The 18,518-nt window shown below is 46.5% G+C and overlaps 1 protein-coding gene across 4 annotated transcripts in view; it reads left to right on the top strand.

Moving 5' to 3' along the window:
* The first annotated feature begins 765 nt into the window (after nucleotides 1-765).
* Nucleotides 766-18,518, top strand: part of myo9bl (myosin IXb-like) — a 100,067-nt gene continuing 82,314 nt past the window's right edge. For all 4 annotated transcript variants that reach the window (XM_080213165.1, XM_080213164.1, XM_080213163.1 and 1 more), the window contains exon 1: nucleotides 766-1,666. In XM_080213165.1, coding sequence (XP_080069291.1) covers nucleotides 830-1,666 — 837 coding nt within the window. In that variant the 5' untranslated portion in view covers nucleotides 766-829. The remainder of the gene's footprint in view (nucleotides 1,667-18,518) is intronic.

Raw genomic sequence — 18,518 nt, 5'->3', positions numbered from 1 at the left:
ATTAAGAAATAAGGATCTCCCTTTTCAGAAACGGAAACACTTTTCTCAGTGGAATTCTATTCTGCAGAGAGTAATGGAGCTGAGTCACTGATATTATTCACTGCTGAGTTAGACAGATTTGTGATTGATGAGAGAGTCACAGTTGCAGGGACAGACAGGAAAGGAGTTGAGACCAGAACCAGACCAGCCATGATCTTACTGAACCAATCAAAGAGCTGACAGCCTATTCCCAACTCCTTTATTCCCCTGGGAGTGTTTGGTGGGGGACAGTGTAGAAGGAGCTTTACCCTGTATCTAACCCCATGCTGGACCTGTCCTGGGAGTGTTTGATGGGGGACAATGTAGAAGGAGCTTTACCCTGTATCTAACCCTGTGCTGTCCCTGTCCTGGGAGTGTTTGATGGGGGACAATGTAGAAGGAGCTTTACCCTGTATCTAACCCCATGCTGTACCTGTCCTGGGAGTGTTTGGTGGGGGACAGTGTAGAAGGAGCTTTACCCTGTATCTAACCCCATGCTGGACCTGTCCTGGGAGTGTTTGATGACGGGTCATCTAGACTCGACGTTGATTCTGTTCTCCACAGATGCTGTCAGGTCTGAGAGTTTCCAGCATTTTCTGTTTTTGTTTCAGGTTTGAGTATCTGCAGTATTTTGCCTTTATCTGGAGGTGTTTGATGTCTGTAACAAATGTACCTTGTTGGGCGTGACCTTTATTTGAAGGGGCCTTTACCAATATCTGTGCTCTCTCTCTCTGTCTCTATGCAGATTGATGGAGACTCACCCTGAACAGAATGTGAGTGCGGAATGGTGAGCGGACAAACCTGAGGCAATATGAGTATGAAGGATGGCGGTGCTGCAGATAATCAGGAAGACAAGATCTACACCCTTCAGATTTGCCCCAGCCTCTATACAGAGAATTCAGTCTGCTGCCGGCTACCAGCCACCAAAGATGTGACGGCCGGTGAGGTGATCCGGGAGGTGACGGGAAAGCTGAATCTCGATACCTCCAAATGTTATGTGTTGGCAGAGGTGAAGGAGTCTGGAGGTGAGGAGTGGATCCTTGATGCCAATGACCTGCCTGTCCAGCGAGTGCTGCTGTGGCCCCGGAGGGCACAGGAGAACCACTCGCAGAGCGAGGGCTACTACTTTCTGCTTCAGGAGAGGAACAGCGATGGTACCATTCGTTACATCAACCTGCAGCTTGTGGCCAAGGAACGGGAGAAACGCCGGCTGGTGGAGCGAGGCTTCCTACCCCCACAGCCGCACCTGTACGATGACCTGTGCAAACTGCCCTGTCTGACAGAAGAGACCATCTTACAAACCTTCAAAACCAGGTTCCATAAGCACAAAATCTACACGTACGCCGGAAGCATCCTGATCGCCATCAACCCCTTCAGGTTCCTGCCTATCTACAATCCCAAATATATGAAGATGTACGAGAACCACCAGCTGGGGAAACTGGAGCCTCACATCTTTGCCATCGCTGATGTGGCTTATCACACGATGCTGATGAAGCAGGTTAACCAGTGCATCGTGATCTCAGGCGAGAGTGGCTCTGGAAAAACCCAAAGCACCAATTTCCTTATCCACTGTCTGACTGCACTGAGCCAGAAAGGCTATGCCAGTGGCGTGGAGAGAACCATCCTGGGGGCTGGGCCGGTACTGGAGGTAAGATCCCGGAATGTTGGTTTGGGTTATCCTGAAATCCCTGCTTTGTTCCTCTTGGGGGAGAAAAATTGGCCAATCACTTTCACTTTGAATTGGGAGTGAAATCCAGTAGAGATTTGACTGGTTGTTATAGAGTCTGCAGTATGAAACACTATAGGAGGAATCTATTCAGGACATCTTCCATGTGCTGGCATCTTGCCAATGTTTTCAGATTAATTCTTCTCCCTTGCTACGTTAGCCCCTCAATATCCATTCCCTTCAACTTTTCTCCAATTGCCCTTTGAAATTTCCAATTGAATATGCTTCCGTCGCCCTCTCAGGCAGCGCTTCCCACATCATCCGCAGTGCCAGTGTTACAGAACGTCACTGCAAACAATTTCCCCTCATTAATTGAATTAAAAACTGGTTCTCAGTGAAATAAAAGTTCTGAAGCTGTGAACTTTATTGCTGTACAGCACCCATTGAAAGATGCTGCTGATTTATCACCTTCATTCACAGAGGCTCTGAGATTCAGATAGGAGCTGAAAAATGGTCATTGTTATACCGGGTGTGCGAGATTTTGGAAGTTCAAATTAGCTTATTTCGTCACAAGTAAGGCTTGCATTAACGATGCAATGAAGAAAGCTGTGAAATTCCCCTAGTTGCCGCACTCTGGCAATTGTTGGGGTCAGTGTGCCTAACCAGCACATCTTTCAGACTGTGGGTGGCGTCCGGAGCACCCGGAACAAACCCACACAGGCATGGGAAGAACATCCAGACTCTGCACAAACAGTGACCCAAACTGGGAATTGAACCCAGGTCCTTGGCATTGTGAGGCAACAGCACAACTGTGCCACTGTGCTGCCCACGGAGTGAAGTTTGCATTTAGAAAGTTATTGATGTGGAGATGAGGGCACCCTACTCCGTATCTAACCGCATGCTGCACCTGTCCTGGGAGTGTTTGATGGGGACAGTGTAGAGGGAGCTTTACTCTGTATCTAACCCTGTGCTGTAGCTGCCCTGGGAATGTTTGATGGGAAGAACTCTGACAACACCAGGTTTAAGTCCAACCGATTTATTTGATAGTAACCTCACAAGCTTTCGGGGTTTGTCAAACCCTTCTTACTGTGTTTACCCCAGTCCAACGCCGGCATCTTCACATAATGTTTGATGGGGATGGTGTAGAGGGAACTTTACTCTGCATCTAACCCCATGCTATACCTGTCCTGGGGTGTGTTTGATGGGGACAGTGTAGAGGGAGCTTTACTCTGTATCGAACCCCGTGCTGTACCCGTCCTAGGAGTATTTGATGGGGACAATGTAGATGGAGCTTTATGCTGTTTGTAACCCCGTGCTGTACCTGTCCTGGGAGTGTTTGATGGGGACAGTGTAGAGGGAGCTTTACTCTTATCTAACCCCATGCTGTACCTGTCCTGGGAGTGTTTGATGGGGACAGTGTAGAGGGAGCTTTACTCTGTATCTAACACCGTGCTGTACCTGTCCTGGGAGTGTGGTACTGCAGAGAGTTTGTTTTGTTCTGTTTCTCATTGTGTATTTCCTTCATCTCGAGGAAAAATAATGAAAGATCCGCATTGGGTTATTTCAGATAAGAAGTTTGATGGGTGCTTACAGCAGGCGGAGAAATGCCCTGTTTCAGATTTGTTAAAGGATGTCATTAAAATCGGGAAGATGGCAATTATTCACAAACAGTGCTCATGGTTTTGCAATAATAAGCAGATGCCTCTTGACACATCTGCTTTTTTGGCACAGAGTAACAGTGTTTGGGCTGTGCGAGTACCACAGCTGACAAACTGTCATTGTTCCAAGGAATCAGGAAATAGATGACTGTCCTGACGTAAAGATCAGTGCTTGGATCTAAATCTGTGTCCAGGAAACCAAAGGGAACTGCTTTGAGAAAAGGGAAAGACCTGAGAGGCTTCTGAATAGTCAAGAATGACAGGACAAACTGGGTCTGCATTTGCTGGGGTGCAGGTTTAAGGTTGTATCCTAATTTAACTCAGAGTGTTGATATGAATTCACCAGGACCATTCGCCACTCTTCCTGAGGCCTGGCAGTTCACTGAGGAATTTACCCTGATCCAACTCCATCATCCAACGAAGGATGTTGAGGAAAGTTGGGATTACTCTTTCAGGTCCCTCTTCCAACCCGACCCCTTGTCCTGCCCCCATGGCCCATCGCAGCTTCTACATCAGCTGAATGGATCATCCCTGATTATCCTGACAATCTGTGTTTACATGTTTAACATTTTTATTTCAGTAAACACAACTGTTAAAAGAGAGAACGATGGCTTCCTGGTGCTCGTTCCACTGGGAGTTGCTGCAGTGATGGCAGATTCAGCTTTAATTCTGGGATAATCCTGGAGCATTGGTAACATGCAACCCCGGCCGGACTCTGGGCCGACTCCCCCCCCACCCCCCCCCCCCCGGGCCTGGCTCTGGGCCAGCCGCCCTCCGGGCCGCCCCCCGCCCCCCCGGCCGGGCTCCGGGCCACCCCCCGCCTTGCTGCTTCTCTCTCAGTCGTGGCATTTTCTGTTCTCTCTGACTCTTCTGTGCAAAGCCATAAAGCAGAAGATGTGGTTGGTGGTTTGTCTGTATGGGGGAGGGGGTTTCACAGCCTACATGGACCTCCTCCCCCACCGCCCCCTCCCACAGCAAGGAATAAAAAAAATCCCTTCCTGTTTTTATTCTCAGTAACAAGAGCCTAGTGTTGTATCAGCTGATCCTCTTCTTGCAGCCCTGAATCAATGGGCCCCTCGTTCCCCTTCAGCCTGGTAACCCTCCGTAGACTTGTTCACACAGCTCGGAGCCAGCCGACCTACAGTGTGGCCACCACTATTCAGTTATTACTGTCAGTCTCAATGCAGTCCAGATACAGCAACCCCCCCACCCCCCCCCCCCCCCCAACCAATGTGTGCGGCTTCCAACTGTGGGCGTCTGAGAGGGACTGAGAGTCTCAGCAACTGTTCAACTATGGGGAGCATCATCGCTTGGACACGAATGCCAGGAAACTGCTCAGGAATGAGAACTCCTGACAAATTTCCACCTCCTCTTTCCCAACTCGTTTCAGCCGACTGCCGGCACCATCTCCACGCTAACAAGAATCAGCAAACTCACTGGGAGCTGAGACTTTCCCTGTTTTTTGCCCCTGGTTAGATGAGAACTATGATGTGGAGATGCTGACGTTGGACTGGAGTAAACACAGTAAGAAGTCGCACAACACCAGGTAAAAGTCCAACAGGTTTATTTGGTAGCAAACACTACTAGCTTTTGGAGCGCTGCACCTTCGTCAGGAGGGTGGCTGATGAACCTGATGAAGGGGCAGCGCTCCGAAAGCCAGTAGCGTTTGCTACCAAATAAACCTGTTGGACTTTAACCTGGTGTTATGAGACTTCTTACTATATGAGAACTGGCAAAATTTCCACCTTCAAATCACTACAGATTTTATATACATTGTCAAAAACAGCATATTTGTGCTTTGTGGGTGGGGGGAGAGGTGGTTGCCAGGAAGGGATGGAGGGGAGGGAATTCCTCTAGTTGTGAGGCCTCCAGGTCTGTAACACGAGCTCATCTGAAAGGCTGCTGCCTCGGGTGCTTGCCGACTTCCCTTAGCGCCTGGCCTGCCAACATCCTGATTTCCCAATCTGCCTCCATGGCCTCTCCGCCCACCCACTGCTCTTTGTAACCCCTCCAGCTCCACAGCCCTCCCAGGTCTCTGCGCTGCCTCATGCCTCAGAGAATCCCAGTTTTAATCACCCGTCCGCTGGCAGCTTAATTCTCTCATACCCTTTCACAACGCCGCGTTCCTCCCTTAACTTGCTGCTTAGAATTTTGAACAAAGGTTTAGTCATCTGCTCTGAAATGTCCTTTTGTGGCAAATTTATTTTTAATGTAATTGCTGTGACGTGGCTTGGAAACTTCTAGTAAGTGACTTGTGCTTTGCAAACGGCCAGTGTGCCGGTCTGACACTGGAGGTGTTTGCAGATGAGTTTGAGTTAGTGTGTGCTGCATTATCAACTTGTCATTATTTTCAGTAACAGGCAGCAATGAAGTTATGGACTGCAGCTCCAGTCACGCTGTTGAAGCTGATATCGATGAGGTTAAACTCTTGTTTATAATGGCAACAATGTTGAAGTGAAGCATACATTCCCTTAAACAGTTGCTGAAGCGTATTGAACTAAAGTGGACTGTCCCTTGCTACTTGTCGCTGTCGATTATGGGCAGGGCGGGTGTTGAGGGATATCTGAGCATTGAATTTGAGGCCAAAGATGTGCAGGTTAGGTGGATTGCCCCTGCTAAATTTGTCCATAGTCTCCCAAAACATGTAGGTTAGTGGGGTAAATACATGAGATTATAGGGTAAACCTGAGTAATAGTCGGTGCAGACTTGATGGGCCGAATGGCCTCTTTCTGCACTGTCGGGATTCTACGGTTCTATGAATGGGGTGTTTGAGGACTGGGGAAAGGGGGAGAGTGAAAGGTTAAAACATGGGTCAGAAAAATCCAAAATTACTGGCTTGCTTTCTCACTGGTTCTTGATGCTTGTCCATTGCTGGGTGTCTTTGCACAACTTTCAGCCAATCAGTTTCAAACACGTGCTGTGGCAACGTTACAATGTGGCCAAGGCTGCAATATTCTTTCTTCTCAATATAATCCTGTGATAATCATGGTGTTACAACAGAGGCTGACATGAAATTGCAGAACACACAATGCATTGCTATTCTGTTAAAGTGTAGATGTCATCTCTTTTAGAATCTTCAGCCAAATTGATGTGAAGGAGAATGCTGCCTGATAATTGCTGAACAAAGATAAAAGTAAAATTCTGTGGATGCTGGAACGGTTGGGGGGGTGCGCAGGGGAGAGTGGTGGTGGGGGGGAACCGACAACGCTGAAAAATCTCAGCAGGTCTGACAGCATCAGTGGGGAGAGAATCGAGCCAACGTTTGGAGTCTGGATGTCCTTTCTGATGAAGACTCGAAATGTTGGCTCTGTTCTCTACCCACAGATGCTGTCAGACCTGCTGAGATTTTCCAGCATTTTCAGTTTGGGATTTGAATGTTTTGTCAGGTCAGTTCAGGTATTTACTCTGGGATATTTCTGCTGCAGATTCTTTGAAGATTCTGAATGATTTGTTTCACAATGACATCTCTAAACATGATGCCAAAATAAAATTGATGACAAGGAGAAGGATCCTGGACTTTTTTAATACAGCACAGTAAAGATGATATTAGTAGCCAATCCATTTATGTCAAACACAACTTGTTCTATGAACTTGTAAGCTTAGTTTCTCCTCTCACCAACTAAAGCTGGATGCTGGAAACCTACAAACCTGCAAATAGGAGCAGGAGGAGGCCATTCGATCTCTCGAGCCTGCTCTGCCATTCAGTAAGATCATGGCTGATCTGTTTGCATTGAGTTCCATATTCCCATCTATCCCCGAGAACCTTTGATTCCCTTTCCCAATAAGAATCTATCTACTTCCACCTTAAAAATATTCAGTGACCCCGCCTCCACCGCCATCTGAGGCAGTGTTCCAAAGTCGCTCAACTTTCTGAGAAGAAAACCTCTCCTCGTCTCTGTCCTAAAAGGGCAATATTCTTACTAAAAGGGCAACCCCTAATTTTAAATCAGAGCCCTCTAGTTCTGGACTCCTCCACAAGAGGAAACATTCTTTCCACGTCCACCCTGTTGAGACCTTTCAGGATGTTATAAACTTCAATCAAGTCACCCCTCACTCTTCTAAACTCCAGCAAGCCCAGTCCGTCTGACCTTCATAAGACACCTTGCTCATTCCAGGTATCAATCCAGTAAAACCTCCTCTCAACTGCCTCTGACACGTTCTCATTCTTCCTTAAATAATGAGACCAAAATTGCACACAGTATGAAGTGTGGCTTCACTAATGACTTGTATAACTGAAGCGTAACATCCTTCATTTTATGTTCATTTCTTCTTGTAATAAACAATAGCATTGCATTAGCCTTCTTGCTGCACTAACTTTTTGTGACTCATGAACTAGAGCACCCAGATCCCTCTGCACCTCCGGACTCTGCAGCTGTTCTCTGTTTAAGTGATTCTCTGCTTTTTTTATTCTTCCTGCCAAAGTGAACTTCACATTTTCTCCCATTATACTCCGTCAGCCAGATTTCTGTTCACTCATTCAGCCTATCTATATCTGTCTGCAACCTCCCCATGCCTGCTTCAGAACATACTTTCCTTCCTATCTTTGTGTTGTGTTAGCTACCGTGCTTTCACTCCCCTCAGCTATGCCATTGTTATAAATTGTAAAAAGTTGAGGTCCCAGCACCCACCCCTCCAGGATTCCTCTCCTCACATTCTGTCGATCAGAAAAAGATCCATTTATGCATATTCTGTTTTCTGCCAGCCAGCCAATCTTCAATCCAGGCTCCAAAAGAGGAAATGCTGGAAAATCTCAGCAGGTCTGGCAGCGTCAATAAGGAGAGAAAAGAGCTGACGTTTCGAGTCCAGATGATCCTTTGTCAAAGCCGCCCAAATTGTTCAATCCAGGCTAATATGTCACCCCTTATACCAGCAGGATTTCTTTGGCTTCTCCTCTCTGTACACCACCCTCCATGCCACGGACCTTGTACCCAGCTTGGAACAGCACTCTCTAAGGAGCTATAGGGGATATTTGCAACGTCCGCTCAAAGCTTCGTGCTATAGGAGAGTACTGCGGTCTTTAGGATCTTGCAGACACCTCCTTGGGTTGTCTGTGTTGGCCGTTCCCCAGGGCAGGAAGTAACTATAAACACATTCCTGGGTTTCCACATTCCCGAACTGATGCTGATCACAGCCCTCTCTCCGGCATTGCCATTAATTCCCATTTCTTTAGCTACCAAGTGAGAGAGGATTAAAGCATGTCCGCCCCAAATGTCACCTCTCCCTGACTCAAAACCACATTCCGCCCTGCTCGCACCCTCTTCTCCCACTCCTGCTTCTCTCTGACATCCTCCCTCTCCCAATGCCTCCCGAGGTTTCCTCCCTGGCCCGTCATTGAGGGTTTAGGATGCCTTTCAGTTGGTTTTGATCCCTCTGGACTGCAATGCTGTCCACGGATGATCAACATTTACTGTCTGTCTCCAACACTGCAGCAGTGTGAGCTGGTATTGAATTCAAACCATTTGTCTGAAATGTGAGAGGTGGGTTGCCTTCAGAGACTGGATAAAGGATTTGCTATGGTACCTGGCCTCTGCACGACCCAGTTAGTGTTCCATCCAATCAGGAACTTGTGAAGTATAATAACTGTTGTAATGTAGGAAGTGTGAAGTCAGCAAGATTGTTCAAACAACAGTGAGATTGTGACCAAATTAACCAACGGACTATCTTGTCATTATCACTGTGTTATTTGTGTGATCTTCCTGTGTTCAAATTGGCTTCTATTTTCCAACATTGTAACAATAACAACATTTCAGAAAAGTGTTGGGGGATTAGATGGGTAAATAGGTGGGGTTAGGGGGAGAGGGCCTGGGTGGGATTGTGGTCAGTGCAGGCCGGATGGGCTGAATGGCCTCCTTCTGCACTGAAGGGCTTGTATGACTGGCTGTAATGTACTTCGGAACATGGAGATTTAGAAATGTGATTTTTTTTTTTGCTTTCTTTCCATCGTGTCATCCTGAGCTGGTTTTCTGGGGAAAGTTTTGCATTGCACCACCCAGTTACTGTAATTTCTATTTTTGGAGAGTAATTGAATCCTTGGAGTCGGCCACTCAGCGACACGGCTGATTTCTGAGCTCAGACTTGGCTGAGAATTTGAAATCTGATTCTCGCTCCTGCCTCTGAACAGCACGTGGCCAGTGAGGAACATTGAAAGAATCGACCCAGAAGGAAGCTTTGGAAAATGGTCAGGAAGAAACCTAAAATGTGTGATTTGACAGAAATTCCAGAGCGAGTAGCTCTGAGCTGAAGAAGCTGAATGGAAAGATTGGGCTGAGATTATTGGACAATGTTCAGGGCTGCTGGATTGAGAACAGTTTCCCAAACTTCCCAGACTTTGTTTCAGGATATTGCTTTGTCTTGTTCACTCCCCACCACTCACAGCTCCTCACCGCTCCCCCACCCTCCCCTCCTGCCCTTCTCCACCCCACACCCGTTCCTCCTTGACTGTTGGAAGGGTGAGAGGGATCATGAAGAAAAACCCTTTCACCCAGAGGGGGGTGGGTGTCAGAGAATCATACAATGCAGAAGAGGCCTTTCGGCCCATCAAGTCAGCACTGACACACGTGAAACACCTGAACTCCCGTCTAGTCCCATAGCCCTGAATGTTGTGATATGCCAAGTGCTCATCCAGATACTTTTTAAAGGATGTGAGGCATCCCTCCACCACCCTTCCAGGCAGCACATTCCAGACTGTCACACCCTTTGGGTAAAAAGGTTTTTTTCCTCACATCCCCCTCTATGGGCAGCACATTAGCACAGTGGTTAGCACTGCTGCTTCACAGCTCCAGGGACCTGGGTTCGATTCCCGGCTTCGGTCACTATGGAGTTTGCACGTTCTCCCTGTGTCTGCATGGGTTTTCTCCGGGTGTTCCAGTTTCCTCCCACAGTCCCATCATGTGCGGGTTAGATTGATTGGCCATGCTAAATTGCCCCTTAGTGTCCTGAGATGCATAGGCTAGAGGGATTAGCAAGTAAATGTGTAGGGATAAGGAGGTTGTGCCTGGGTGGGATTGTGGTTGGTGCAGACTTGATGGGCCAGATGGCCCCTCTCTGCACTGTAGGGATTCAATGATTCTAAACTTCCCACCCTCACCTTAAACCTTTGTCCCTTCGTGATTGACCCTTCAACCAAGGTGGAACAGCTGCTCCTTAGCCACTTTGTCCATGTCCCTCATAATCTTGTACACCTCAATCAGGTCGCCCCTCAGTCTTCTCTGTTCCAACAAAAACAACCCAAGCCTATCCAACCTCTCTTCATAACTGAAATGTTCCATCCCAGGCAGCATTGGTGAATCTCCTCTGCACCCCCTCCAGTGCAATCACATCCTTCCTATAATGCAGCGACCAAAACTGCACACAGTGCTCCAGCTGTGACCTCACCAAAGTTCTATACAACTCCAATATGATTTCCCTGCTTTTGTAATCCATGCCTCGATCGATAAAGGCAAGTGTCCCAGAAGCAGTTTTCACCACCTTACTAACATGCTCTTCTGCCTTCAGAGATCTGTGGACAAACACATCAAGATCCCTTTGTTCCACGTAACTTCCTGGTGACCCACCATTCGTTGAATCCTTCCTTGTCAAATCACTTCTTCCAAAGTGCATCACTTTACAGGATTAAATTTTATCTGCCCATTTGACCATTCTGTCTACATCTCATAGCCCCAGACACTCCGCCCAACAGCCAGTCTTTGTCTCTCTGTCTGGAGTTCACTGTCTGTCGGTGCGAGAGCCTTTTATGCTCGACTCATTTAAAAGGTTCCTGGATCGGTGTCGGAAATGCTGGAACTGGCAGGGCTGGGGGCACGGTCGGGAACCGGCAGGGCCAAGGGGCACAGTGCTGGAACAGGCAGGGCCGGAGGACACCATGCGGGAACCGGCAGGGCTGGGGGGCACGGTGCTGGAAAGTAAGATCAAAATGAGAAGCTGGTTTCTTTTTACTCTTTGTGGCCAGCATGGACACGATGGGCTGAATGGCCTCTTTCTGTGCTGTAACTTTCCGATGGTCATTTGCTTCCCTCTCTTTGGACTCTCAACTGTGGACCCTATCTCACCAGGAATCCAACTCTCTGTGAACGAGTGAGACAGCGATTAAGGTGCTGCGATGGAGTCAGAGGGATAAGCAGCTGCTGACTGTTCCTAATGAGATATTGGGCCGTGATGGGCAGCACTGTCGGAGGGTCAGCGCTGAGGGGGTGCCGTGCTGTCAGAGGGTCAGCGCTGAGGGGGTGCCACGCTGTCAGAGGGTCAGTGCTGAGGGGGTGCCGTGCTGTCAGAGGGTCAGCGCTGATGGAGTGCCATGCCGCCTGCTACATTTCAGAGGAGACATTAAACTGAGATAAATAACATTCTTGTTACGTTAATAATTTGATTCTGAAGTATAGCCACTGTTAAGTAAACACTTGGCACAGCAAGATCCCATAAACAGAACAGTGTTGGATCACACTAAGTTCTGAGCTCCACTTCCCCACAATACACAACAATCAATCCATCCCAATCAATTTGAATGTGTTTAATTGCGATGTTGGCTGAGGGACGAATCATAGAATCCTTACAGTGCAGAAGGAGGCCATTTGGCCCACCAAGTCTGCACCAAACACAATCTACCCAGGCCCTATCCTCATAACCCCATGTATTTACCCTGCTAATCCTCCTGACACTTAGGGGCAATTTAGCATGGCCAATGCACCTAACCAGCACGTCTTTCGGACTGTGGGAGGAAACTATAGCACCCAAAAGAAACCCACATAGATACGGGGAGAACGTGCAGACTCCATACAGATGGTGACCCGAGGCTGGAATTGAACCCGGGCCCCTGGCGCTGTGAGATAACCAGTGTGCCACTGAGGAGCTCCCAGTCTCTCAGCAGCATCTTTTGCACCCACTTGAGAGGGAAGACCAGACTTTGGTGTTGTCTGGAAGGCAGCGCTGATTGGGTGTATCCTAACACTGCAGTAGAGAATGCCTAATCTTGGCTCACACAGGTTATTGTGGGATTGGCTCGATTCCAGAACCAGAGCTCCGACCAGCACAGATGCAGCGAATGGGATTTAACTGAGATCTTGCCGTTCGATTGGCTGCTGGTACAATTCCACAACCCTTCAAATCAGCTCCATGATGCACTGAGAGTGACTGATGATGGCTATCTGTGGAGTGCAGTTTGCCACGTTTCCGTGTGAACTGGGAAGGCACCAACACTGTCCTCTGCCCTGGACAGGGATTCAGCCCTCTATTAGACTTTTGAATGCCAACAGGTTATTGGTACAGATTTCTCAATGTCAGCAAATAATAAGATCCTCTTCTCTGTATGGCCTTTCACTCCCCTCATCAACACCCACCCCTGTCCCAAAGTGTTCCCTAATTTATTCTCTAAGAGTTCGTCAGTGCAAAGTACAGCACAGGAACAGGCCCTTCGGCCCACCAAGCCTGTGCCAACACGTAACACTCTAATATTTTCTTGCTTCGACATGATCCATGTCCCTCTATTCCCTATCCATGTATATACAGTAAGAAGTCTCACAACACCAGGTTAGAGTCCAACCAGTTTATTTGATAGTAATCTCACAAGCTTTTGGAAACGGTGTTCCTTCGTCAGGGGTGTGGAAGGTTCATGTATCTATCCAGATGCTTCTTGAATGTTATAGAATCTGCTTCCACCACCTCCTCCGGCAGTGTGTTCCAAGTCACCCTGAAGCTGTCGTGGATCTGTACTGATGCAGTCCGACGCAACACGGCTGATTCCTAACTACTCGCTATGTGACTGTGATGATTGTCCCTTTAAGGGTAACACAGCAGGAGAGAGTCATCTGGTTTGGGGGAATCAGTGAGGCCAAGAGTGGGTAATCACCCCAAAGAGTGGAGCTCTCCCTTCGACAGCGAACAGTCTGAAGACCTGTTGAAGAGATTGTGGAGACTCGGACAGTTGGCAGGGGCAGGGGGCTACCGGCCTCTCTACAATCTTTCCTTGTTAATTGAGACCCTTTGTGTTCCTGGCAGTTTGTGGCGTGCTTCATTGCACTGACCTTGCAAACACTGGGCCTCTTGCTTACAGGGAAAGGAAAGAAATGTTGCTTTTGCCAGCAACACCCACAATCTGAGAATGAATGTGAAAAATGTGATGTTATGTGAGATTCGTAGTGAGGGGGACAGGCAGGCATTTCTGTAACTTGTCATTGTAAGTCCCACACAGTGCCAGGGTAAAGGGCATTATGGAGAGGATGCCGAACATTCTGTAGTGGGAAGGAAAGGAGCCAGAAATTGTGGTGCACGTTGGCTCCAGTACCCGTGGAAGAGATCGGAACTGAGGTCTTACAGTTGGGTTTTCAGGAGCTGGAGAGAAAATGACAAAGTGTGACCTTGAAGATAGTAATCTCTGGATTATTCCCAGTGCCTTGCACCAGCCAGTATAGAAATAGGAAGGGAGCAAGGTTCAATGTGTTGTTTGAAACGTGGTGCAGGAGGGGGGTGGTTTCAGATTCTTGGAGCATTAGGACCAGTTCTGGTGCAGAACAAACCTGTTCCAAATGTCCAAGTTGCACCTTAACAGCACAGGGGCCAATGTCATCACGGGGCATTCACTAGTGTGGCTGGGGAGGGTTTAAGCTAAATTGATAAGGAGATGGGCACCAGAGTTTGAAGTAAAAATTAGGAATAAGATGCATAAAGTGAGAAAAGAGGCTGTGTTAGAGACAGGAACAGTTCCATGTTAGGAAGGGGCAGGCTGAGAGGAAGTAGAATTAGGTGGGTTCCGAGTACGGCAGAAAGTAACACAGTTTAAATCAGGGTTACTATGCTTGTATGTGAATGCGCAGAGTGATAAATAAGGTTGGTGAGGTACAGGCACAGATTGCCATGTGGAAGTGTGACCCTGTGTCAGGACTGCAGCGGGTGTTAATACGAAGCAGCTTGAAATCCACCTCGGCTGAACGTTTTTTTTGTATTGTAGAAAATGGGGGGACAGCTACTGAACCCAAAAGCACAGGACACCAGTGATAACTTCTAAAATTTAAAGACTTCAAACATTTATTAAAGGAAAAGATCAAACTTAAACACGTGATAAAAAGAAACACAGCTAGAAAAAGATAGGACTATAGAAAGGTTACAAGGCAGACAAAGGCCATTTGGCTCATCATATCTGCCCAGACAAAAAGGAGGAAAAAAGAAACCAGCTGTTTGTTTTAATCCTTTTTTCCAGTATCTGCTCCATAGCCTTGCAGACTTTAACATTGCATATCCAGGTTCAGCTGCCTTTTAAATGAGGGGAGTGTTTCAGCATCAACTACCAACTTAGGCAGCAAACTCCAGACCCTTTCAACCTTCTGGATGAAAACATTTTTCCTCATGTCCCCCCCCATCCATCCACCAATCATCTTAAACCTATGCCCCCTGGTAATTGACCTCTTAGCTGGGGGGTAACAAGTCTTTCGTGTCTACCCTTCCTCAGCCCCTCATTTTGTGCATCTCAATTAGGTCACTCCTGAGCCTCCTATTCTGAGAAAGACAATCCTAGACTATCCAATCTCTCTTCATAGCTGCAATTTTCTAACCCTGGCAACATTCTTGTGAATCTCCTCTGCACTCTCTCCAGAGCAGTCTTATCCCCCCTGTAATGTGGTGACCTAGTCAGTGTTTATACAGTTCCATCATTACATCCCTGCTTTTGGATTCAATACTTTGCCCAGTAAAGGAAAGTTTCTATTTACTTTCTTATCCACCTGTCCCATCACCGTCAGCGACCTGTGGACATACTCTCACTTCCTCAACCTCCCTCAGTATCTTTCTGTTTATTGAGAATTCCCTTACTTCGTCTGCTCTCCCCAAATGCATCACCTCATGCTTTTCCGGATTGAATTCCATTTGCCATTTCTCCGTCCACTCAACCAGACCATTGACCTCATTCTGGAGTTGGCAGCTGTCCTCTTCACTGTCAACTACTTTCTGTCATCTGCAAATTTCCCAATCATGTTTCCCACATTTAATTATACATCATTAATATATGCCAACAGCAAGGGCCCCAACACTGAGTCCTGTGGAACACCATTGGAAACCGTTTTCCATTTGCAAAAACATCCACTGACTTTTACCTTTTGTTACCTATCACTGAGCCAACTTTGGATTCAACCTGCCACCTGTATCCCGTGACATCTCACTTTTCTGACAAAATAACCCCCATGAATGCTTTACACGTGTACACAACGAAACCAATTTTTTTTACTGGCAACAACTGATTCTCAACTGGGAAATTCACAATCTGTTACCCAAATCAAGGAGTTGTCTTTCACACCAAAAGCAAAGTACGATCTATGACTTCCCAGAACTGAAAACACCAAACTGATTTTCCAAAGGCGGGTTCCAACAAACAAACTGCTTCGTAGAACGGAATATTCTCCTGCCCGAGACGGGATCACTTCCTTCGGTTGAGAATCTTTCACCAGAGAGCCTGGCTTTTGGTGAGCCGTTCCCCGCGGCAACTCACTGCAGCTAAAACATTGTTCTCATTAATACTGTTTCCCTGTGGTCTTCACAAATCCCTTTAAACTTGTACGTTCCCTAAATATTAAAAGCTTTCATGCTTCCATTTTGGATCAGTAATGTTTAAAACGTCTGCCTCAGTTTGTTCACAAAGCTCCTGTAAGAAGCAAATGTTCCTTCTCACCTTTTGAAGCTCTTTTGAAATGTCATAACCACACATCGAATGCAAATTTCAAATGGACCCTATTTATTGTAAGTTGAAGCCCAACACCATGCCTTATTGCAAATGCAAAGAGGTAACACCTTTACTCTTTCATTCCTTACTCTGCTGATGATTTGACTCCAAAAGACTATTCCAATGAATCTTGGACACACTGCTTTCCTTACCGACACAGGATATATACAAACAGATAAAGAATAAAATTGTACACACCTGGCACAAGAAAGGACATACTGGGTGTTAAATACTCTGGAATACAAGGTGTTCAGGAAAGATAGGAAAGGAGAAGTGGTGGTATTGGTTAACAAGAGCATTGGAGCAAGAGGGTGACTCAGAGCGGTCATGGACTGAATCTATTTGACTAAAGCTAAGAAGCCAAGGAACAGAAGAATGCAAATATGTTGCTGAGTGCAGTCTACAGGCCACCAACCAGTGGGAAGGATGTAGAGGAATGAATTTGCAATGAAATTAAAGGGAGGTACGAGAATTATAGAGTGGTTATAATGGGAGACTTTAATTATCCAAATATAGAGTGTGATAGTGGCACAGTGAGGTAAGAGTTACCAGAGGGTGTTTCGGGCATTTTTTCACAGCTGTATGTTTCCAATGCATTGAGAACTGATTCACATCAGGTGGACCAAGTGGATCACGGTGTTAGTGGGAGAATGTCCATCAAACGTTAAGGGAACCATGATCATAGGTTGCAATGGAAAATGAGAAGAAGCAATGCAGAGTAATTAACTGGGTGAAAGGCAACTCCACAGGGGTAAGAATGGTTCGGAACAACTGGTATCCAAAGTTGCCGTGCTAAACTGTAACCAATGAGCTGCCTTTGGAAAAGAGGTGGTTCAGACAGAGACAGGTTTATTCCCAAGAAGTGGAAAAGCAGGGCAAGCCAGTCCCTGGATAACAGAAGAGGTAGAGATGAAGAAGTTAAAATTAAAATTAAAACAGTGTGCAACCCCATATGAAAATAATAAAAATGGAAACATTCAACTGCCCAGGTAGCATTTGTGGAGGGAGAAACAAGCTAGATTTTCTTTCCAGGGTCTCAATCCAGCTGCAATTAATTTAGTGTTAGGAACCCAAAGATGTTGACTGCAAGACCCTGGAAGCTATTTCATAGGAGGCATAGTGTCACTGTGTATACATAACATAGTTGAACTTGGTGAGAGAAAGTAGCAATACTGGGAACCAGTGAGGGAACAACCTCTAGGACCTGATGGTCAGTGGGCAGAAATTGATCTGCAGCAACATTGGGAGAAATAATTAAGTTACCTGAAATGGATATATAGGTGATTAATTTGGTTGATGTTTGTATTATTGGATTATTGTATTATTGGATTATATAGTCAACTTTTTGCCCCAAAATATTTAAAATAAGTAATACAAATGCATAGGATTAAAGACCTCATAGTAAACCTCATAGGTTTAGAACGGAGTTGAGGAGGAACTTCTTCACTCAAAGGGTGGTGAATCTCTGGAATTCTCTGCCCGTTGAAGTGGTGGAGGCTGCCTCGCTAAATATTTTTAAGATGCGGGTTGATGGGTTTTTGATAGGAGAGGGGATTAAGGGTTATGGGGAGAGGGCGGGAAAGTGGAACTGAGCAGCGACAGATCAGCCATGATCTTATTGAATGGCGGGGCAGGCTCGAAGGGCTGGATGGCCTACTCCTGCTCCTATTTCTTATGTTCTTATGTTCTTAAGAGAAAGTGTGCGCACAACAGATGTCAGGCAGTCAACACAATCGGGATACAGGCTGGATATACAATGTCCAGGCAAGTGAATAAACACAGAAGAAGCAATGAGAAGGCTTGAGAAGAAACTGACAGCTAACATAAAAGGGAAGCCTTCTTGGGGCATGTGAATACTATAGTCTATAAGGATAGCACTCTTAATAATGGACAGGATCATTACATTGGGGTAAGAAAGGATCTTGGAACACAGGATCTAGATGTAGAATTGTTTTGGGTGAAGCTAAGAAACAGCAAAGAGCAGCAAACATTGGGAGGAGTGAGTTGTTTCTGAACACCAAACTGTACAGGTAATGTTGGCATTGTATAAGTTAGAGATGCAAGTAATGTGGATAATCCAGCAGTAACTTCAATTCATACATAGACCACGTTACCAAATCAACACCAAACTCCTGGAGCAGGAATTTCCAGAGTGTGAACGAGACAGATTTCTGGAGCTGTAGATTGAGGAGCCAACTACAGATTGGGCTGAAAGATAAAAGCAAATTACTGCAGATGCTGGAATCTGAAACCGACAGAGAAAACACTGGAAAATCTCAGCAGGTCTGGCAGCATCTGGAAGGAGAGAAAAGAGCTGATGTTTTGAGTCCAGATGACCCTTTGTCAAAGGTTTGTCAGCTCTCTTCTCTCCTTACAGATGCTGCCAGAGCTGCTGAGATTTTCTAGCGTTTTCTCTAGAGATTGGGCTAATTTGGATTTGATGTTGTGTAATAAGAGATAATTAATAACCATGCTG

The sequence above is a fragment of the Carcharhinus amblyrhynchos genome, chromosome 26 (genome assembly GCF_965287045.1).
Source record: "Carcharhinus amblyrhynchos chromosome 26, sCarAmb.v2.hapA, whole genome shotgun sequence".
NCBI classification, from domain to species: domain Eukaryota; kingdom Metazoa; phylum Chordata; class Chondrichthyes; order Carcharhiniformes; family Carcharhinidae; genus Carcharhinus; species Carcharhinus amblyrhynchos.
Note: the sequence above shows the minus strand (reverse complement) of the source record. Positions and strands in the feature narration are given on the sequence as shown.